At 38.6% G+C, this 23,815-nt stretch overlaps 1 protein-coding gene across 1 annotated transcript in view; it reads left to right on the forward strand.

Annotated features, from left to right (window-relative positions):
- The window catches only part of LOC129245617 (homeobox protein orthopedia), a 79,288-nt gene that overhangs the window by 49,283 nt on the left and 6,190 nt on the right, over positions 1-23,815 (forward strand). The window contains exons 3-4 of the mRNA XM_054883891.1: positions 18,334-18,538; positions 23,567-23,692. Coding sequence (XP_054739866.1) covers positions 18,334-18,538; positions 23,567-23,692 — 331 coding nt within the window. The remainder of the gene's footprint in view (positions 1-18,333; positions 18,539-23,566; positions 23,693-23,815) is intronic.

Raw genomic sequence — 23,815 nt, forward strand, 5'->3', positions numbered from 1 at the left:
TTGTACACCTCTCTTTCTCTCTCACTCCTCTTTTTCAAAGCGTGCACTCGATGGTCGATCACTTACTAACACACTCGCATACTTACACATTGGCTATGGTTTTGCGCTGTCAGCCACTTGATTTACATTCGCTTCGTACGTTTGACGGTGCTTGCGACACTTTGTTGTTGTTGTTGTCATCGCGCAACTGTCATCGCATTTGTCATATATACTTCAAAATAAAATTTTGTCATGTGGCTTTGGCTGGTTTTCACGCGATTTTATTAAAAGTTGTTAATTAAATTTGAATTTGGATGGGCTTTTGATGTTTTGTGCGCCGTGTATGAAATTTTTTGTCCAGTTGAACGTATGTTTTTGTTGCAATTGCAGTCATCAATATCATATAAATACATGTTTTAGAGAGAAGGTGGAATGATTGAAGCATTTGCTGTTATTTACAGTTACATATAATTTGCATTCCGGTTTTAGAAGTGGCAGGTTGATGACCCATCGACGCTTTGTAGTTTGCTTGAAAAGTTTCGGGAGTATAGAAATCACCTGCTTGCCCACTTAATAAATTTTCTGAAAGCGTTCAAAAAATTGGCGTCGCTAGTAAGTCTTACCCTCTTCATAAGCAGCATAAAGCGGTTGACGCAAAAGCAGCACAGTCGTCGTTCATAATCCACACACTCTAAATCCATCTTCCAAATCCACCTCTCGCCACCCTCTCCTTTCATCCCATCGGTCTTCCTCCACCTTAAGTTAGGTTAGATTAAATGGCTGCTCTAGCTTGGGGCCCACTTGGACAAACATTCATAATTCGTCCGTTGTGATGCCATACAGGGGAAAGGAGAAAGGAGAAGGGAAGGAAGGAGGAGCCTTGGGATTAGAGGATGATGACCATTCGCTTTCGACAACGCCGACCGGGGCTGATTTACGTTCGTAATTAGCAGCAACAAGCTACTGATGAACTTCACCAGATGTTTGCTATACCCGCAGGTTTAAACCTGCTATACCCGCAGGCGAAGCGAAAAAATGAGAGCCCAAATGTCGAAATCTTTGTCAGACGAGAGCAGGGAAGTTGAGAAGAAGGTGTTGAGATGATTCCAGCTCGTTCTCCAGACAGTTTCTGCAGAACGGACTTGAGGCAATCCCAAGTCTCATCACATCCATCACCCACCAAACTCCAGAGCTGCGGCTTTATTAGCCTTAGGATCTTGTGGCCAGAAGCATCTCTGGATCTTGCACCACAGGTTCTTAAGGGAACCCCAATCCGACGAAACCGTCTCCAAAGTTCCCTGTCTAGCCAGCTTATCAACCCAGCAGTTTCCCTCTATCGAGTATTTGGATGCAATTGAGAAAGAAGCCAGACATTCCCCGACCAATTTTGAATATTTACATACTTTACAGTAATTACCGAAGTGAGGAACCAGTCCACTGCTTCTTTAATTTCGGCTACCTCCGCTTGGAAGACACTACAGTGGTCCGGGAGCCTGAATTGGAGCTTGATGGGGAGCTCCTTACAGAATACTCCCCCACCAACCCTTCCGTCCAACTTCGAGCTATCTGTGAACATGTTTGCCATGAACTTGTTGCCAAATGGTACACCCCGCCCACTCATCCCTTGAGGGAATATGAGTGGAAGAAGGTCCGCTCGGACCAAGCGTGATCCTCCACCTTAGTTCCTTCACAATAGTATCACAGGGGACGAATTTGTTTTCTTCGTCCAAGTGTGCCCACTTCTTGGACAAACATTCTAACCTAACCTAAGTCGAACCCTCGCTCACACCTATTCCAAAGTGCTTTTACAGAGCAAGCGTCTGATTGATTCAGAGTTGAAACAGAGAGAATATTGTGTAAAAAATGGGGTCTGCAACAAAAGGGGGTTGTTTTTTTTTATTCGAAGGAGGCATCAACTTAGACGGCATGCACGATTCATATTGATCATTAAAGGTGCACCTCATTCGGGACCACGCACAGTCAGTATTACTACTAAACTGGACTTTCGAAACAGTACATCTACGTACTAAACTCCAACTCCGACCTCTGTAGCTTTAGTTTGCCCTCCGGTAACGGCGTTTAAGCATTGCAGCCCAGAGCTGGCCAGTATGGCTCTTCATATATGTCTACCCTTCATTACTTGTTTGTCTTCTTTATTTACTACGTTCCCATTCTTTTTCCGCAATTCCTGTAATGTATTTGCGGACCATTCATTCTCATCTTGGCCCGCACCAACTTCGATTGCAGCATGTGATTTGCCTGGGGCTATTCTTTTTTTATCATTTCTTCAATCGACGTTCTTTCAGATGCGTTTCTCGGGCAGCAGAAGAAGATATGTTCCGCGTTCTCAATACCGTTGCCACAGAACGAGCAGTCTGCTGCGTCCTCGTAGCCGAGTCTTTGAAGATACTCTCTTTAGCATCCATGTCCCGTCAGGAACTGTGTCAGGTAGTAATCCTTGTTCCCATGTCATCTCTCACCCCATGCCTGCATGCTTTTGATGAGTTTATGCGTCCACCTCCCTTTTGTCGCTAGGTCCCAGCGATTTTGCCACTCATTTATGCTCCCCTGTCTTTCTTCCTTACGCTCTTCCGCCGTTAGTCGCCTGTTTAGGCTCTTGGCTTTGTTGCAGACTCTACCCAGTTCAGAGGCCATTATATCTGGTGGCATGATACCCGATATGACACACACTGCTTCATACGATACTGTCCTGAAAGCACAGGCAACTCTAAGGGCACTTAGTCTAAAGACTATTTCCGCCTACTTCGCGTATTTTTTTTTTGTATCAGGGCTTTCCCCCAAAGGGGGGTCATAAACAGCCATTGTAAGACCGATAGTAACGTGTGTGGCATTAGTCTAGTATCCTGCTATGAAAAAGAAATGCAACCAAACTAAGCTAAATATGTTGCAAAGATCATAATATCTTAACCACAGGAGCGCTTAGCTCCAAAGCTACTGAAGTGCTTAATTTACTAACGCGTCTGTTACCATTCAATGTACACATAAAAACAATCGCCACATGCAGCGTGGCGCGACTTAGCGATATAGGAAGCTGGGCAACAAGATTGTACGGTCACGGCAAGATCCCCTTACAGGAACGCTCACTGCTCTAAAACAAATCACACTTCAGAGTACACGACCGCAACTTCAAGAAAGGCTTTACGGTATTTTTTCCATTGTAAGCCGAATGGAGGAAAGGAAAAGTGATTGGTAGATTCGATGTCAAAATCTACATTGACGGTTCCAAAATGAGCTGTGGTGTGGGAGCCTATTTGGAACCGGAACCGCTCAACTTATCCAAATCAATTCGACTTCCTAACTATGCCAGCGTATTCCAGGCAGAAGTTCTAGCAAGCAGGGAAGCTTGCAAATCAATAAAACACTAGAAAGAGTAGCTATCTTTTCAGACAGTCAAGCAGCAATCAAGGCCTTCGAATCCAACTCCATTTCATCCAAACTAGTTTAAGAGTGTGGAGAGGAACTAGAACTGCTTGGTTTTTTTTCCTTGTCCACTCCTCTCGGAAGCATAGGGCTTCGACAAAAGTCAGTCTTGTGTTGGTTTCGTTAATCTTATTTGCTTTCTGACAGGGTAGGTGATTAGCCTGCCGCTTCCAGTCCTAAGTAGTGGGAATGCCCACCTGCAGTTGCTTAGGAACAATGCCTTGTTACTGCTTGAAGCGCCATCTGTGTTTCACATTTTTCTGGCAGAAGGATCGCGCAGATGGTTGAGGACTTCGCTTAGTCTAGTGTGTCTGCGCTATTGCCGCGATCGCCCGCTTCCGCTGTTTTTGATATTGAAGATATTACACTTTAAGAAAATGCAAAATAAAACACAATTTTTTGACAATTCTGACTACCCCTAACCCCTTAATTCATGATTCAAAAATGTGTTATTAAGTATGGCTAACATCTCTGTTTCCTTTTCCCTTTTACGAATCATCGGACTGTTATGGTGACATTCAAAGTGCCCATTTGGCCATAAAAGTATTTTAGGCAAGCAAAACAGTACAACAAGCAAAGCCAGTCTGCATTGGGCCAACACCTTATATTATATCTGTGTAGCGCTTGAAAAGGGTTGCTCAAAATCACATTTGCTTGTGAAAATAGTTTTATGAGGTATAACCGTACTCGCTACCGGTGAATCTTACTCGATTACTTTGCTGTTACTTTCACGTGCAAATTTCACGTCCAGTGAGCAGAGTGCAGAGATAGCGAGCAGAGAAGTGGCAAATCGAAGACGCCTAAAATGACAAATATCATCTGATAAAGGCTATTATCGGTGAACAAAGGCTCTTAATATAATTCGATAGCTATTTTATTTTAAAAAGATATGATCGAAAGCCAAAAAAATTGCCGGCGGACATAAAAATAAAAAAAATCCTTCATGTTGACTTTTTGACTGCGCGATACTAATGGCTTTGATCTGACGTAAATACTATCTTTGTTAGCTTGCACTGCCAACACCTCACAATAGGCACAACAACAACAACAACTAGATCACAAATAAACGCCAGCCGATGGCCACAACATAAATCAACAAAGCAAACAGCAAATTGGCAAATCTGGAGCGAATAATAAATGAAGTTGAAGTTCATGAAAAGGCAATAATACGGCTAATGCCTTGTGGCAGGACGCATTGCGGTTGCAACACGCACATCTACACAAATTGAGAGGGTGCAAAAGCATTAAGCGCACCCAAACGCACACAAGCACACACACATACACACGTACCATAGCGAACATATGCACGCCAACACTCGCGGGTAAATAAAGGAAGTGAATAGCGCGAAATTGCAGCAGATCACCGAGCGAATAACCAGAAGAGGGTGAAAATGATATCCGTCCAAGAGCAGATGAATAGAAGGGGAGGCAAATAATAAAACAAACAAACGAACAAATGCGCATCAAAAACGAAAAAAAAGCACAACAACAGAAAAGTAGTGTGATTTGATGTTTTTTTTTTTGTTTAGTTGCTGTTGTTTGTGTTGTTGTTGTTGCTTATGATGCGGTTTAATGGCGGTTAAGGGAATATTACGAACCTGTTGGGCTGCTCATCAAATGAGCCAGCAGATTGTGCCATAAACAACAACAACAACAAAAACAACACAATAACAATAAATCGAGAAGCATTTGAGGCAATGCGAAACGTCAAGGTTATTCAGACGCGCTGCTACACCAGCAGCAGTGGTTATTGTTTCGTCGTTTTACACCAGGGATGTCTGCTGGCAAAATATGCTTTTGCATCAGACAGCAACTAAAGTAAATGTGCGCATAGACCCAAAAAAAAGAAAAAAAATGCATAGCAATAAATGTTTGCCTTGGTGTTGTTCGGTTTTTTTTTTGTTTTTGTTTTTGTTCCTTTCAGTTGCAACATTAATTGTGCATTATGAAAATGTGTTATTAAACACCTGTTATTATTATAGGGCATAATTTATTTATTGTGATTGTATTTGTTGGCACACAAGCAAAGAAGGAGCGAAATATTGGTAACTTTTGTCAGTACAGAGACCAGCATACATCCTTCGGGTTGTAATACACAAATACACATTACCACGATTTACGCTTCCCCTCTCATCGGCAGACGCTTTTCATCTTCAGTGACCCCTGGTAAAATTTTCTGCTTACAATTTTTATAGAATATTTTAACACTCCAACTGTTCGTTTTAAGAAACTTTTTACAACTTTTTTTCAAAAAGTTTTTTTAAAAAGAGTCGAAAGTACCCATTCGCAGATATTTTTCCTGGAACAACTTTTCTACAAGCCGTCGCCAGAAACCTTTTATTATAACTTTTTTTTTTTATAACGTAAAAAATGCAAAGGTGAAACAAATATTTCTAGTAATAAATGGAGGTTTGCCATTGCCTGCCGAGGGGCGACCGCTATTAGAAAAATGTTTTTCTAATAATTCTGTGCACAAACGGCTAGAATTCGGTGTACAAGGTGAAGTCCAACCTAGACAAGACTGAGCTACAATAGAAGCGACATGAGCTTTGTTCTGATAACTTCGAGCTCATTTATTCAAAATAGTCTTTTCTTGCCTCGGTACATTGTTTTTCGCGATCTAAAATCTTTTCGAAAGAGTGTTCCAGGTCATTGACCAGAATCCGGATTGACCTTCCAGATGTCGGTAAATGCCTTTTGGATGGCCTCTACGGACGTAAAACGTTTTCCTTTCATGGCCAAATGCAACTTTTCGAATAGACAGAAGTCACAAGGAGCCATGATGGAAAGAATAATGAGAGGCGCCTATCGTGGTGCAGTTACTTCGCTCTCAGCGAATTGGGCAATGAGTTATGTGGTTTTAGCACCAGTATGGCCAGAGTACCATTGTCGTAACTTGATTTGGCATTTTTTTTTTGTGTTATTTAGTCTCGGAGTTTTAGTTCTTTCTTCAAGATATTTTTCTAGCCCGTTCTAATTAAAATGTAATGTTTATAATTTTGTAAAATAAAATTTTTTTAAAAATTAGTTCAATAATTCACTCAGTTTTATTTAGCTTTACTTGTTTTTAACATCTGGTCGCATTGCCCGCGAGTGCGATTGTTGTTGGTGATGTTCTTCTCCTTTCAGGAGTCAAATCTCTCTCTCGCTACTGCAGTGTTGCCCAGTGTTGGATATAAAAACGCACTAAAATGGCCATTTAAAGAAAATAAAATACCTAATTCCTATTGAATTACTTAAGGTCACAAGAATGGATCGGTGAGATGGTGCATTATCATGCAAAAAGCGCCAGCTCCCTCCTTCGCGGTATTCAGGGCGAATTCGCGGAATGCGATTCAAAACGAAAAATAGAAAATTGCAAATGAGCGTCGACTTGATTTTTGACTTCTAAACGCGAGTTTTTGGGTGGCAGCTCATCTGGGGTCTTCCATTCGACACTTTGGCGTTTAGTTTCAGATTCATGTTCGAAACACCACGTTTCCTCACTAGTTACAATATTGTAGAGGTAGTTCTCGTCTTTTCTCGCCTCTTTAAAGAGGTCTTTCGAATGTTGATTTCTGCGCAATTTTTCGTCCTCAGTTAGCTCGTGTGGCGTGAAACGTGCACAGACCTTTCGTAAGCCCAAATGATCAGGTAAAATGCGATAAATCGATGTTTTGCAGATGTTCAACTCCGATTCCATGAATTTCAACAATGATTTCGGTTCATTTTTGATAAATTTACGAACAATTTCGATGGAGTTTTCGGTGATTACTGATTTTGGGCGGCCCGTATGTTCATTGTCCTTTAAGTCCTCACAACCATCTCTGAGACGTGTAAGCCACTCATGAACTCTGACCTGAGGTGGACAATCATCGCCATCAACTTTTTTCATCAATTCAAATGTTTCGATAAACGTTTTACCGATTTTAAAACAAAATTTGATATTAGCTCTTTGTGCGAAACTCATTTTTGTACCGTTGACACAAACATACTGACACTTTAGGCGCAATAACTTCGCTTCCGCTGAACCGAATGTCACGAAGTTTTCACTGGAAGTCAGCTAGAGATGTAACGCATTAACTTTTGGAAAAGATGCGCCATCAAAAACATGTTTATGACGCCAGTCTTGTTTATTTTGGACGTCGCCTGTGGGCAAAAAGTGAGGTGAATTTATTTGTCAAACTTCGCGGGATTAAAATTTCGCTCTAGTTATTTTTTTTATGAGTTGGCAGCACTGTTAATAACATCTGGGCCAACTTTCATGTGAATGTCATTATCAGTAATATATTTACGCTTGTGTTTACCAAACGACCAAGAGTGCATTTTTCGATTTTTACAATGTCTGATTTGATTGAGCAGAGAAGTGCCATCAAATTTTGTTTGCGGGATGAAATTTCGGCTGCGGAAACGTGGTACAAAGACTTCAAAGAGGGTCGAGAACTTGTTGATGACTTGGAGCGCTCCGGACGACCATCGACGTCAACAGATGACCAACACGTCAATAAAGTGAAGGAGTTAGTGCTCAAAAATCGTCGGTTGACTGTTAAAGACCTTACTGATATGATCGGAATCTGAGAAGGATCTGTGAAAACCATTTTGAAAGACCATTTGGGCCTACGAAAAATCAAATCTCGTTTGGTACCGAAAACTCTCAATTTCTTGGAAAAAAGTCGTTGCGTTGATGTGTGTGAAACAATGCTTTCAGATTATCAGGACAAACTCAAATGCATCATTACGGGAGATGAGACTTGGATTTATGCTTACGACCCTGAAACAACCGACCAATCAAGCGAATGTCGTGCTAAAGGCGAGGCCAGACCGAAAAGAGCACGTCAAAGTCGTTCAAAACTAAAGGTCATGATGACAGTGTTTTTCGATTTTCGTGGTGTGGTGCACTATGAATTCATTCCACCTGGCCAAACTGTTAATAAGGAATATTATTTGAGCGTTATGCGTCATTTACGTGAAGCAATTCGTCTAAAAAGACCAGAATTATGGGACAACAACTCTTGGTTTTTGCATCACAATAATGCACCGTCTCACACTGCACTCGTTCTTCGTGACCATTTCGCCAAAAATTCCACGCATATCGTTCCGCAACCACCGTATTCGCCTGATTTGGCTCCGTGTGACTTCTGGCTATTCCCAAAACTCAAGAGACCACTCCGGGGGACGCGTTTCGAGTCGATTGAGGAGATAAAAGCTGAAGCGAAGAAGGTGCTGTTGGCTATACCGGAAATGGACTATTTGGCATGTTTCGGGGATTGGAAAAATCGTTGGCATAAATGTATTTCATCGAGAGGGGATTATTTTGAAGGGGATGAAATTGATTTACAAGAATAAATAAAGATTTTTCATTTTACAACCAAATTCACCTTACTCTTTGCCCTTTGTGCGATCTACTGAATCAGCCAAGTTCAACCTAACCTAAACTAACAAGATCGTAATGCACAAGAGATTGCTGCTTAAGACAAAGATACCCGCGCTATAGAACAAGTGAACTGACCAGCTTTTTTAAACAAAAACAAAAACTCCAGCTCACGCAAGACGTGGTTCCGAAATTGCAGTCCCTGTGTGCAGGGATACTTTCAAATTTTCGCTAGCTCACCTTTTGAAGTTCTTGCAGAATTTAAATCAGATCTAAAATTTTGAAAATAGTGATTTGTCGTGCCCCGCAACACCGCAAATCTCATATTACTCTACATCATTTTGCTTTTTGTAAAATTTACACTTTAATTTTAAGTACAATAATTTAAATTTAAATTTTATACCACCCCCAAACTCCCTCCCATCTCGTTTCGTTCGCTTTCACATCATTTAACGGTGCCACACAAAAACAAACAAAAATTAATGCTCATAACTGTTTTGCGACCTTGACTTGTTTATGTACCTACATTTTTACGACGTGCATGTCGAATGGCGAAAAATAGAATGGATGTCTGTGTCTACTTGCCGGTCTCCCAGTCTCTCAATCTCCATAAGCGCCAGCGCCATTGTTTTGTTTTTGTGCCATTTTATTTGTTTGCATACGTAATTGTGGCTGTGCGTGTTGATGGTCTATTCATTTACTTTTAATTTAATAAATTAAGCTCACACTTGCAAGCAAACAAGCCGACACACATTTGCACACCCCCGGCATACACAGAGAATCTGCCTTTTTCCTTGTAAAAACCCACTAAAGAAAAGTTGCCGAAATCAAAAAGACAATCTGAAACAATTCACCCATACTCATAAACTTTTGCCATACCTTTGCTTTGTACAAGTGTTCGTATAGTGTGCCTTTAGGCGTATTGACGTTTCTGCTCGGTTGTGGCTACTACTATTTTCACACTTCCTGCCACACTTTATAATTTTTTATATTCTCTTCCGTCGGGCTGTCATCTGACAAATAACCTGCTTGCATGTGTATGCGTGTGTGTGTGTGCACGCCTGCTAGATTGCGCAAATCATTGCCTACTTTATGGCATATAGTCAAGGTAAAAATTGCCAATTGCCAAGCGTACGTCGTGTGGGCTCAACCACCAAGCAACCAACCAGCTGTCAGGCGTTGAAAGCTAAAGAGGCGTTAAAAATCAGTCACTTAAATTTTCATGCTCGCTGCCTTGTGAGTTTTTCCTCTACTTTTTTCGTGCTTGCCTCCAATGCTAGCACGTGAACAATATTTGTGCGGCAAGCTCTGTCGAGTTTTGTTTAGGGTGCGCTTAAGCTTTGATGCGCAAGCATATGGATTTTTCCTTTATTCAAAAGAGTACTGTTAGACTTTTTGTGTTTTTGTTTTTCTTTTTTTTTGTGATTCATTTTGCTTTGCTTGTGTTGCTGTTGTCGACTTTCTTCTTTAGGTTGCCCATTATAAATGGTGTTTTGACGCTGAATTCCGCCCTTCCATCACTTCGCCTCATGAATAAATTATGAAATGATGAGCATGCAAAACACATTAAAAAGGCATAACGACCCGAAAGGCTGCAACGAATTGTTTTCTAGCAAATCAGGTCAAATGTATTATACCACATAGAGGATTCAGTGAAATTTCAGATTTATCTTTAACAGAATTGTTTTGTTTGACGCATGCAAGTTTTACTAAATGTACTTGTACGGATTTAAAGGATCCGCCATATAACTTTACGGAATTAAAAATGCTATAAAAAAGAAACGACTCAATATTTTTCCAAACTGCTTCATTCGGTGCTTTTCTTTTTCCCATTGCCGTACGTAAGTTTCGTACACATTCTGCAACATTACCATGATTTTCAAAGTAATGTTGCAATATTTCCCAGCGTTCTTTGAGCGTATACACAACCATTTTCGTTCAGCGGAAGAATAAAACTAATTTTCTGTCAAATCATATGACAGCTAAGTGTTACCATTCTTCAAATAATACCTAGTTCAAATCCGTAACGATAGATGGCGGGCCCTGTATCACCGTTAAGGCAAAATATATACGAGTGGTGGTATATATATAAAGAGTGGTGAGCAACTCAGTAGCAAATCAGCAGATATAAAAATCAGAGAACATACATTTTTCAGCATTATTTGGCACACAGCGAACATTTTTTTCCCCTTGTTGACTCCTCTCGGGAGCATAGGGCCTTCACAAGACTCAGTCATGCGTTGGTTTCGTTAACCTGTTTTTGATTTCTGACAGAGTAGGTGATTAGCCTGCCGCTACCAGTCCTAAATAGTGCGAATGCCCACTTGTCGTTGCTTAGATACAACGCCTTCAGCGCCAGCGAACATACATACAAACATTTTTTAAAAAAATACTCGTTTTGTTCTAAAAATTTTTGTAGTAATTGCAGATAGTTGATAAAGTTTATCAACGAATTTCAAAGTTGCATAGCAAACTAGCGCCACTCCAATCGGTTGAGTATTTTTTGATTTGGACTGTTGGACAGCTGAAAAATTAATTTTATAGTTTTTTGACACATTTTGGCTTATGCACACACCCGTATAGATAGAGATTTTGGGATTGCATTTTGTAAGATTTAGAGACGTATGTTAACTGCCACTAGAGTCTGCGAAAGTAAAGGCATGCGAAGTGCGCGCTCATTTTTTTCCGTATTTTCCAGCACGGCTGGCTCCTATGACTTTATATTTGCCTTAAATAATTTCTCTAATAGTCTATAATATTTTTTAATGTAGCCAGTTTTTTTTGGAGCATTCTAACCCAATATTTTTAACCCATGTGGGTCATTTTGAAAAATATAAAGTTGTATTTTGTTTTTTTTTTTCTGGCACCTTTAAATGAGGTGAAAGCGAACGAAACAAGATGGGAGCTTGGAGGATGTATAAAATTTAAATTTAAATTATTGTACTTAAAGTTAAAGTGTAAAGAATGTTGAGTGGTATGAGATTTAAGGTGTTGCGGGGCAGAACAATTCATCATTTTAAAAATTTGTTCATCTGATTACATTCTGCAAGAATTTCAAAAGGTGAGCTAGCGAAAATTTAAAAGAATCAAAGCCTCCTGCAATTCGGAACCACGTCTTAGCCGAACTGGAGTTTTGGTTTGTGTTCTAAAAAGCTGGTGATTTCACTTGTTCTATAGCGCGGGCATCTTTGTCTTAAGGGGTTACATACGTCCAATAGCGCCAAAAATGCGCTAAAAGAAAAATTGTTTTTAGAAGAGATAACAATAGAAATAAATATAAAAAAATGTATACATTGTTTATTAGTACTTAAATTGTATAAAAATTTATTTAATTTTTCTTTACAAAATTAGTATATAAAAAATCACGTGACCCAAAGTACAATGAAAAAAATTTGCTCCACGGTCTGTATTATTTCTCCTTGAAATTTCGCTCGAGGTCGCGCGTATTTAAATCAAGAACTTAAAATGAATTTGTAAATTTATTTTGTTAACCTACGTCTAATCTCCCATTCCAGCTTCATATTGCTTGCCTTCCTGATCAGCAAGCCATTTTTCCAGTCGACGAGATGTTCTGGCCTCTTTTGTTGCTTTCATAGCTTTGATTCGTGCATGTTTACCCGGTTTGAATTTTCTCTGAGACAATAGTGGTACCTCTCATATCCAATTGTTATTCCAAGTCTCTCGAAATAACTCTCTTTTAGGGTAATTTTTCTCCCATGTAGCTTAGGAGTTTTTTTAGCTACCTTTAATGATCACGAAAACCTGTTTTTCTCCCACTTCCCTGGCTCTGACTAGCACTGACATTTTCTTTAAACATATTTACTATTTTGAAGGTGATGCCTCTACTAGCTTTTACACTCCTCCCAATTGTTTTGTAGAAGTACGAGGGCGGTTCATAAGTACCCGTCCTTGATGACAGAGGGCGTTCCTGAGGGAGGTTGGCACTAGCATCGTGTTCTGCCATCTATCAAACGACAGCAAAACAAATTTCTGACTGATTGATAGATCAGTTTGGAAGTGGCAGCTATTCGAGTAAGACGTGTTTCGTGATTTTCGCTAAGATGGAAAAAGAGCAGCATCGCTCGGTAATTCGCTTTTTGTTTTTGGATGGGAAAACAAGCGAGGAGGATAAAAGTAAATTTGGATGCTGTCTATGGGGATGCTTCGCCATCTATGATCACAGTTCAACGAATTTAAACGTGAGCGAACATCCAATTTCGATGAAGAGCGACCAGGACGGTCGGCCGACGTGGTTACCGAGGAAACTTCGTTGATCGACGAACAAAAGTGCGCGAAGTAACAGAGGTAATAGGTGTGTCGACCGGAATGGCAATTAATATTTTACATGATAAGTTGGCGATGAAAAATTGTCGGCCCGATGGGTGCGGCGATTTCTCGCGGCGGACAACAAGCGGATGCGGCTGTTAACTTCGAAGTAGGGTTTGAGGCAATTTAAGTGAGACCCCAAGGAATTTTTGTGTCGGGTAGGCAGAAATAGGCAGATGAAACCTGGATTCGTCATTACACACCAGAAAATAAGCATTAAACAAAACAATGGATTTTTCCCGGTAAATCTGCTCCAATGAAGGCGGAGACAGCCCCATCGGTCGATAAGGTCATGACGAAAATCTTACGGGATGCGAACGGCGTCACTCTCATGGATTTTTTTAGGAAAAGGGAGAACGATCGCTGGACAATACTACAGTGAGTTATTGGACCGCTTTCTCAAAAAATTGAAGGACACACGGCCGGATTTGGCGAAAAAGAATTTGCTGCTCCATGAATTGCGTTTTGAATTGCTGCCTCACTAAACGTATTCAAACGATTTGGCTCTCTGCGACTTTTTGCTAGTATGTAAGTGAGTCCAGAAACAGTTAACATTTTTTTAGGCAAAGCTGATGTTGAGAAAAAAATCTTCCCTAATCTCGATTGGGCGGTTATACGGCAGAGGATGAGCTTCTATTTACTATTGGCAGGTACACAGTTCACCAACATTAGTAATATAGCTCCGAAACAAATGCAAGTTGATAACGAAACTGTCTTAATTTAGGTTATCAAGTTTTCATAAACGATGAAGAAGCAAAAAAGAAATCAGTACTGAAGGGGCAACTCTCGCTGGCCAACTCTTCTAAATATGAACTAGAAAATGAGATTGACGATTAATTCACTGCTTATAAAAAGTCTTATTTAGCTACGAGGCAACTAAACACTATTTCTTTATATCCCACATTTCGCACTGACCCCAAAGGCTTTGAATTGTTTACTGATATTCTATTACACCTCCAAGATATTGAAATTACAGAGAAAGCACGCGAAGCTAAAATTTCTGAACTTTTTAAATGAATTTCAATATCTTGCATAACAAAATTTGTTTTTTACATTACTTGTGTTTCTTCACCGTAATGAAAATTCTGTTCATTTTTTTTCAAATATTTATCTGTATGTATATCTGTTTTGGTTTTGGAAATAAAACTGATTGAATACACAGGCCAACAACCAAAAAACTTTTTCGATAATTTTAGCTAATTACTTTGTAATTTGGTGTCCTGATTACGAAAAAAAATATTAAAAAGTTATATCACCCATCAATTTTTCACATTTTACAATTAAGTAAAAATAAAGTTTACGTACCAAAATGTAACGGATGTAACGCTTTTTGCTACATACCTATGTGGTAATTTTGTCATTAAAAAACATCAAAGGGAAATTACTGACTTTGTAAAAAAGGTTTACTTTGCATATTTTGGTGTAGAAATCAGTAATCAAGACAAGTGTTGGGTTCCGCATAAAGTATGTTATGTTTGTGTCGAGGATCTAAGGAAATGGCTTAAAAAAACAAAGAAAGCTTTTAAATTTGCAGTACCCATGATATGGAGAGAGCAAAAAAACCATTTAGACGCTTGTTATTTTTGCTGTATAGATGTTAGTGGTTATAACTCCAAAAATAAAAAAGCTATTATCTATCCTAATGTTACATCAGTTGATCAGCCGAGCTTTCCTGTCCCTGTGTCACCTGAGGATATTGATGATGTTTCACAGTCTAGTTTCGAATTTAGTCAAAGTCAATCGACTGATATCCTATTTGAATTGGAGACTTTTATATATGCAAATTCAACCTTTCTAACTCTCTAACGCCACTGTAAAGGGCGAATTCAAAATAGTATAACTTTTTTTATATTAATCGCAAAAATATTTTTTAAAATTGATTTTAAAGCTGAAGAGTAGTACTTTGCGATGCCGTTGTGGAAAATTAAAAAAAAAACTTTACCTTGCTCAAAAAAAAATTTTTAAATGGCCAAAATCTACATTTTTTGACTATTTAACCTCATTGCCAAAAATCCTGACGTGCTGGAGCATTTTCAAGGTCATATTCGTTTTCAGGAAACACCCATAGCGGTTTTAGAAACTGTAAAAAGCGAGATTTTGCAGGCCTGTGATATTAAAGAGCAGTCACAAATTATTTGAACTTTTTTACGCTTTTCTCATAAGCGGGCGCCTCTCGTACGAGGACAAATTTTTCAGTGCCTTAGGTGTCCGCTTAACACTTTATCGACCGGTAGCCTATTAATCGGCTTTTGGTTATCGACGGTTTTTGTCAGTGGGTTGCTCTTTTTATAACTACGCAGCGCCAACGTCGTTAATTATTTGCAGCTTTGTACTTTGCAATAAATTGTAAAATCAAATACAAAATAAAGTATAAATATCAATAAAATTCCATTACTTTAAAACAAAAGGAATAAGCACAACACAATGCATAGTGAAAATTCAGCCGGTACTTACTGAGTGGCAGCCTCAAACACAACCGGTCGATAAAGTGTTAAGAGAGAGTACACTGTAGTTCAAACGAGGAAGTTATCGCCGAGACAGAGGCGTATTTTGGAGAGTTCGACAAATACTATTTTTTGGAAGGGTTACAAAAATGGCCGGCGCATTGGGGGAAGTCTATCTTTCTAAAGGGGGACTATGTTGATGAGTAGAATTTTTTTTTTTTTTTTGAAAAAATGGTGTCTTCATTTCTAACACGGGTACTTATTGAACTCCCCTCGTATTGCGGGTTATAAAATTTTCATTATTTTCTAGCACACTTTCTGTTTACTGTTCATTTGTTTAAAACATCTCCTTAAGGCAACTGGGTAAACAAATTTAATTCACATTCTTACAACCAAAAACTCTTACAACCCAAAACCCACGTAAAACTCATGCACTCCCTATGTGAGGCACAAATCGTTCAACAGCTGATCCTTAGCGCATTAAGTTGGGTATTGTCACTTAATATTTATATCCACGCATTAACTACATATATTTATATACATACTCGTATATGTATGTATGTATGTATGCGTCTATGTACATACATTTTCATACGCCTGCATGCATACCTTCAAATCACAGCACAGTTAAATATGTATGCATGCGTACTTCTAAAGTTCCAATCAGACTATTTGCTTTGGCCACAGACAAACCTCCCATATAAAGACAGATGGAGCGACATGCCGTCGCCGTAACGAGAGAAAATTCTCTAGAGGCCAACCATCAACGTTACAAGCAAAGTCACTTTGCTCTAGCAAATCTTAAATTTTTATGTGTTTTTTCACTTCAACGCTTTGCCAATGTTGTTGTTATTATAAGTTGGCATAGTTTGTGTTTGTACCAGTGCTGTTAGGGATTCTGGTTTGTCGTTAAAGAGTATAAATCGAACAAAGGTTTAGTGAGTGGCAAAAAACGCACACTCTGAAATGTTTGCATTTAGATTTTACTACTCGGCATTTTTCGGTCTGTTTGTGGTGCGACGAAAAAGAAACTTTCTCAACTTGTCATCAAAAGTTCTGTATGTAATGTAACTGATTTTGGGCAGGGGTTGACAAACATTTGATGCTAGCATACAAAGGGTCTTTCAAAAGTGACGCATAGATGTCCGTAATAAATAATTCATAGACGGTATTTTTTTATGTAATCTTAGACATTCCACAGCTGTGCAATTCTACACAATAGACCAGCGCGTTAAAATTACTGAAACTTATTATGAAAATGATAGATCTTTAAGATTACATATCGCAAAATTCGTGCTTTTTTGTGTGGAAATTCGCTCAAATTGCTTCTTCACTTTTTGAACCAATTCACCTGACGTTGCAGTCTTTTGATGACCTCCTCCACGACGTTTCGTGATGCTACCAGTCTCATTGTAACGAGTAATGGTGCGATAAACTAAAACTTCGCATGTAATCACCCTAATACGTTTGAAATCCTTTACTGATTTTCTTTCTTCGTGCCGATTTGTCTCGGCAAAATGCTTGCACGTGCTTGTAAACAATACCCTGGACTGTCAGTTAGTCAACTAACAGACAGCTGATGCCTGTATATCAGCTGCGCCAGCAATCTGAAGTTGGTTACACTTCGAGTGCCGGACCCTGAAATATCAGTTTGGCGTTTATTCGGATGGTGGGATAAATTTTTAAGTCGTCCGCATATACATACTTGTAAAAGATTCTTTGAATGCACTTATTTGTTTGAAAATTTTTCTTAGAAAAAGCTCCAATGCAAAACTAGATTTTTGAATCGTTTCGGATTCCTTGTTGGGTATACACTCCTAATACAAATACATATTTTCCTAATATTCCCTCACTCCAAAGCGTTAGGGGTCAGTGATAGCAGATATTCATAACAATTTGAGGGCTTTTTGAAGTGAAATGCCACTCACCCGTTGCTGGAGATATGCAAGTTGTAGAGTAGCACATCGAAATTGCGTTGCCGGAAAGTGAATGCTTGTTGAGTTGACTCTTTTCCTCGCAATGTAAGTTTCTCCTTCAAGGAAATTATGTGTATGTGCATGCACACATAATCGTATATTGAACATTTTCATTCACAAACACACACATACTATATATGAGTACATATCCGTGTAATTGCTAGATGCCAAGTTTGTGTGTCCATTTCGAAGGCTTACAAATCACTGCCCAATCTCCATGTAAATATTATACATGTATGCACATATATGTACATGTAAATATGTGTGTGTACATGCGTGTTTTTGGCTAACGGCGTTTATTTGTATGCTGATTGAGCGACGACTCCAAGTGGATGGGTTATGAATTGTTTGAGGTTACAAGAATATGCATGAGTGCACACATACATGCACGTATGTTTGCAGGTGCAGATGTGTGTGTGCGCAAACTATGTTGCTACAAGTATGGTGATTATTTATTGTAAAACATATTGCTATAGTTGTTGGTAGTTGTTGTTGTTGTTGCTGGTCATGTTGAGGCCGGTAATTGATCTTGATTAAAGTTATGTTTTCTCAGCTTGTTGAACAATGGCGCCGTCAGGTGTTCATGTGCGTATGTGACTCATACCTGCACATGCTTGTGTATGTATGTAGGCGCACGAACACGCACACACTCATTTATATACATGTATGTATGTATATATATAGAAGTTATTATTATTCAGGCATTCATTTTATGCAAATTTCACATCTGACTAACTCAACAGACCAACCTTTCACCAAATAAACTTTGTTAAATTTATGTAGTCTTATACTTTGTGTTCACATTTCATCATTCCAGGTCTGGTTTCAAAACCGTCGCGCCAAGTGGAAGAAGCGCAAGAAGACTACAAATGTCTTTCGTACACCGGGCGCTTTGTTGCCTTCGCATGGGCTGCCGCCATTCGGCGCCAACATCACCAACATTGCCATGGGCGAGGGCCTTTGCGGGACCGGCATGTTTGGTGGTGATCGTTGGGGCGTGGGCGTAAATCCGATGACTGCAGGTGAGTGACTAGCAGCTGGTGGCTGTAGAAGAAGAATATCTAGAAGTAGAATAATTTGAAGAATTTATAATTAACAACATGAAGAAGAAGAATTAATTAACAAATAGAAACCGTATTTAGAGAACTCTAATTTTATAACTAGTCATATTTGCTCTGAGGGGTTATATACAGTTAGAAGGCCGAAAAAAGCGAATTTTCCAGATTTTTTTCTGAGAAGACTTTTAAATTTATTGATCTACAATTTTTTATACATATTATGTTATCTTTTAACTATATTTTAAGATTTAGTATTAGTAAAAGAAAATTATTTGGAAGGGAGCCACAGCGGATCTCCGGGAGCTCCTCTCAAAAATGCCGTTTTGTGGTGACCACTATATCTCTGATCTGGATCATATGAAATTAAAAAAACCAAACAGATTTCGTTTAAGTAATGTGAAATCTAGTAATTAATCGAAGGAATAAGAAAAATAAATTTTTTAGACAAAATGTCGATTTTTCAAAAAAAAAACATCGATTTTGGACCAAAAAAAATAAATTGTTTATAAAAAAAATATTTATCGGTGAGAAAAAATCTTCAATTAATTACTAAAAAACATATTTAAGAAGCACGTATTGAAATTTGAGACTAATCGGTCTAGCCGTTTTCAAGTAATGTTGGTCACCGACTTTGAAAACACCATTTTGAGAAAAACGCGTTTGAAGTTTGAAAAGCACTTTACATTGAATACATTTTTTTTTTAACTTGCGAGGAGTTGTCTATTCCAAGACCATATATAATAATAAACCCACCGCAACTTCGGCAGCTTCTAATAACTCGAACTGTTGTTGTCTGCTGGCCATTCTTCCATCTCGGGTGCTCTCACGCTAGACTAGGCTAGAATTTATGTCACGTTCTTCACAATTATCACACTGGAAAAAAACAATTTTAAAACCAAGTGCTCGTTCAGAAGCAGTTTGAAACTTAAGGGGCAACACCACTGTGAACGCGTGAAAAATAAGTGATTTTCATGATTTTGTTTTTATAAGTAGGGATGATTATTTCAGGCTCGGACAAATTATAACGCCCCCCTTTACACTCACCGCCAATGATCAATAAAATCTAAACCATCAGAGCTCCAGCTTTAAAATTTTTTTATATTGTGCTACATCCATTTCTCTTTAAATAAAACAACAACGGCTACTTAGCAATAAGAAATATTTTTTAATGAATGTTTTTGAGAAAAAAAAAGTAACAAAAATTTGGTCATCAGGTTACCGGCCTCTGCGTTAAATTCAATTTAATCAAGCTGATGATCAATAATGGTAGTTTATAACACCTGTACATTAAATTTCTATCATTTTTAAGTAATATTAGTAGTGCGTAGTCCCGCCTTTGTTTGAAATTACTACAAAAATTCGTTTAGGGATTGAATTATAAAGTTGTTCAATATAATTCAATGATATGGTTGATCAAGCGTGTTTGATACCTTCGATTAACCCTGTCTTTGTACTATACTGCTTTTCGGAATCATACACTTTCCTGACCAACCATCCCCAGACGTTTTCAATGATGTTACGGTCGGGTGAGTATGGAGATCAACTTTTTGACCCTGAATCCATGGCTTCACGGATCGGGCGGTGTGAATTAGAGCATTATCATGCTGGAAAGTCCACTGCAGGATTTGAAAAAGGTTTTGGAAATGCGGAAAAGCCGTTTTTAACACGGAGTTGTAGTCCTGTGCGTTCATGCGCAAAAAAATTGAAGCTCGCAAGTGCCGTAGTACGATATTGCTCCCCCCACCATAACCTGACACCTTTCAACCAAAGATAAAACTGTTTCTTTACTTATAGTGTACGTTTATTTAAAGATATTGAATACGTTGAGCTTCACAAAAAATTTGGTAACTGTAATTGCCAAAATAAGCAAGATAACTAAAATTGCATTTGGCGGAAAAAATAAGTGCACGCATTCTTTCCAAAAATAAAGCAGAATAAAAAAAAATATAACGGTTCTTCTCTCGCGCTTTATTTCATTATGAGAGAGATCTCATATGATGGTAACAAAATCAAAACAAAAACTCAGAAGTTGCGTGCAATAGGCAATTAGAAAAAACCAAAAGAAAATAAGTGTAAACGGGGGCACTAACCTGATGACGCGCAGTGTATACTGACACAAATTTTTATTAAAAAATATTAAAAATTACAATTGTTATTAATACAGGGTAGCCAATATTCGACGGACCCATCTGGCAACCCTGTATCTTTTGACAGAGACGTCAGATCGCTTAAAGACATACCGTGTTGCAAGCGTCAGTCCAAGCAGATTTTTACCATGGAACAGCACACGCCACACGAGCGCTCCCAAATTGTTGAAATTTACATTCAACAAAAGAAGTCAATTGTGAAAACTCAACGTGCGTATAAAAAATTAAATAATGTGAAAAGTGCGCCTTCTAAGAACACCACTAAACATTTGTACGAAAGGTTTTCGACTGGTGATGCTCTTTCTAATCCAAAGAGGCCAAATCAAAACCGACTAACGCGATCGGATGAGAATATTGCACTTGTACGGGCCAGTGTTGAGACGTCGCCAAGGACATCCCAAAATCGCCGTTCTCAGGAGTTGGGCATTGCTCGGACCACTTTACAACGAATTATCCGCATTGATTTGCATTTATTCCCGTATAAGATTCAATTGACGCAAAGATTGTTGCCTGCGGACAAGCCTCGTCGATTGGAATGGGCCCAATAAACACATGGGTCCGTCGAATATGGGCAACCCTGTATTAATGCAATGACGTTATAAAAACTGATGCACACTAGTGGCCACGATACAGCGGTAAAAAATTATCTGAATGCAAAAAACCAAAGCAATTCTTAATCCATACATCAATGGCTATCTTCGTATGTGGCGGTTTTTTCTTTATATTTTTTTTTTGAGAAAATGGTGCAGGTTTGAAAAATGAGCTTGTGTTTTTATCCTTTTTTTCGAAAAGGCTTGAAAAAATATTAATTTTTGGAATTTTTAAAAACGGCTATGTACGACTGTAGCCAAATCACGTACAAAAATTAAAATCGGTTCATAAGTCTTCGAGAAATCGTGGCCACCGTATTCAGAAAAGTCGTTTTGAGAAAAACGCGTCCAAAGTTTTCATTGGCAGCGCTCAGTGAGAGCGCTCAGTATTAAGTAGCGATAATTGAAATCATATGTAAAGTATAACTTCGTCAATTTTCAAGATTTTAAGTTAAAATTTTTTTTACATATTTTTGAATATATCTACTTTAAGATAATGCAAAAAAATCGATTTTTTTTAAATCACAGCGGTGTTCCCGCTTAACATTTCCCTCGCAAATTTTACAATTCCAATATTCAGAATTTGCTGCAAACACTGTTATAAAATTTAAAATGCGATACTCCACAGACGGATCACGCGGAACTGAGATTTCTTCTTGTTCTTTAAATTTTTCCGCCGAGGCACTGAAACTACTTTCATTCGTGTCAGCTGTTTTTGTATTAAAAAGATTTTTGCGCTTTTTCGTTCTCTACTTACGTATGTTAAGAGATTTTTTCCTTCCCTAGAAGATTTCACGAAAAAAGTACAGAAAAAAATATGAACAAAGTCACAAGTTGATTTATACTGACTACCACTCTTAAATAAAGGATGGTTAAGTTTAAAGGGCCGGTGTTGATTTGGAATAAAATACAATTTCTTTAGGAAATTATGATTATTTCTCTTTATTATGATAATATTGGTATGGTTCAATTACGCATGGAACAAAATATCGGCCAAATGGCCGCCGCGGCCTCGGCGGCACACCTCCATCCGATGGTCCAAATTTTCGATGACGCTGAGGCATAATTGAAGTTCTATGCCGTGAATATGCCGAATTATCTCATCCTTTAGCTCTTGAACTGTTGTTGGCTTATCGACATACACCTTTTCTTTCAAATAACTCCAAAGAAAGAAGTCCAAAGGTGTCAAATCACAGGATCTTGACGGCCAATTGACATCGCCACGACGTGAGATTATTCGGCCATCAAATTTTTCGCACAAAAGAGCCATTGTTTCGTTAGCTGTGTGACAAGTGGCAGCGATCTGTTCAAACCACATATCGTCCACATCCATATATTCCAATTCGGGCCATAAAAAGTTCGTTATCATCTCACGATAGCAAACACTATTCACAGTAATTGCCTGACCGGCCTCATTTTGGAAAAAATACGGCCCAATGATGCCGCCGGCCCATAAACCGCACCAAATAGTCACTCGTCCCTCTTTGTGGGTGCATTGGTTTTTCGGCAATCACTCTTGGATTATCATTCGTCCAAACGCGGCAATTCTGCTTATTGACGAATCCACTGAGGAGAAAATGTGCCTCATCACTGAAGATGATTTTATTCGAAATTCGAACGCCCGTTTTCATAATAAGCCTTAATTACTTTAACGCGTTGCTCGATTGTGTATCTTTCCATGGTTCAAATTGAATTAGTCTGAAATTGAAAAATGTCAAATGAAATGTAGAAAAAAACTTGACGTTTAGGTGTGGTTCACATTCAACATCGGTCCTTGAAATTTAACCACCCTTTATTTTCCAGTTTGGGTGGAGGAAAATAAAAATCAATCTTTTAGGTATAAAAAAAAAACAAAAAACGCATCAGGTAGATACAACTGGCAGCGTTCCAATTAAACGCTGCCGCTCCGGCCTTGTACTTTCAAGCACTCTGAAACGCCTTTTCAAATTTTGCGTGTAACTTCGAAAATATTCACTGGAACGATATTAAATTTTGTGTGTGTATTCTTATCTATATATACATAAAGAAAAAAATGAAACAATCGATTTTGTGAAAATTCTAACTGGATATAACCCGTTAATTATTAGTACAAAATACATTTTTTTTATTAATGAACCTAACAACAATAGATGACTAACCTCCTTTTTTCGCCTTCTCTTTTTGTTCTTCTTCTTTTTCTTCCAATCTTTTTTGGCACCTTAACAACAACACTCATCTTTCTAACACTAATGTCGCAATTACTAAACGCTCGAAAGGTTTTGGTCAATTAAATCAATCTTCGCCGCTTTCATCTACAATAAATAGTGGTCTTAATTCGGGTATTAACATTGGTTCCGCAATGGGTGCTGGCAGCTATCAGCATTATGGACTAAACGCTTTAGGTATGTGGAATTTAATAACTCAAATTGTGCATGTAATGAGAAACTCAGTTATTTTATAGCCTAGACAGACGGTGACGTTAATCGGGCTAGATTTAATTCACATAATTTAAGCGGATTAGGGGA

The sequence above is a fragment of the Anastrepha obliqua genome, chromosome 4 (genome assembly GCF_027943255.1).
Source record: "Anastrepha obliqua isolate idAnaObli1 chromosome 4, idAnaObli1_1.0, whole genome shotgun sequence".
NCBI lineage: Eukaryota > Metazoa > Arthropoda > Insecta > Diptera > Tephritidae > Anastrepha > Anastrepha obliqua.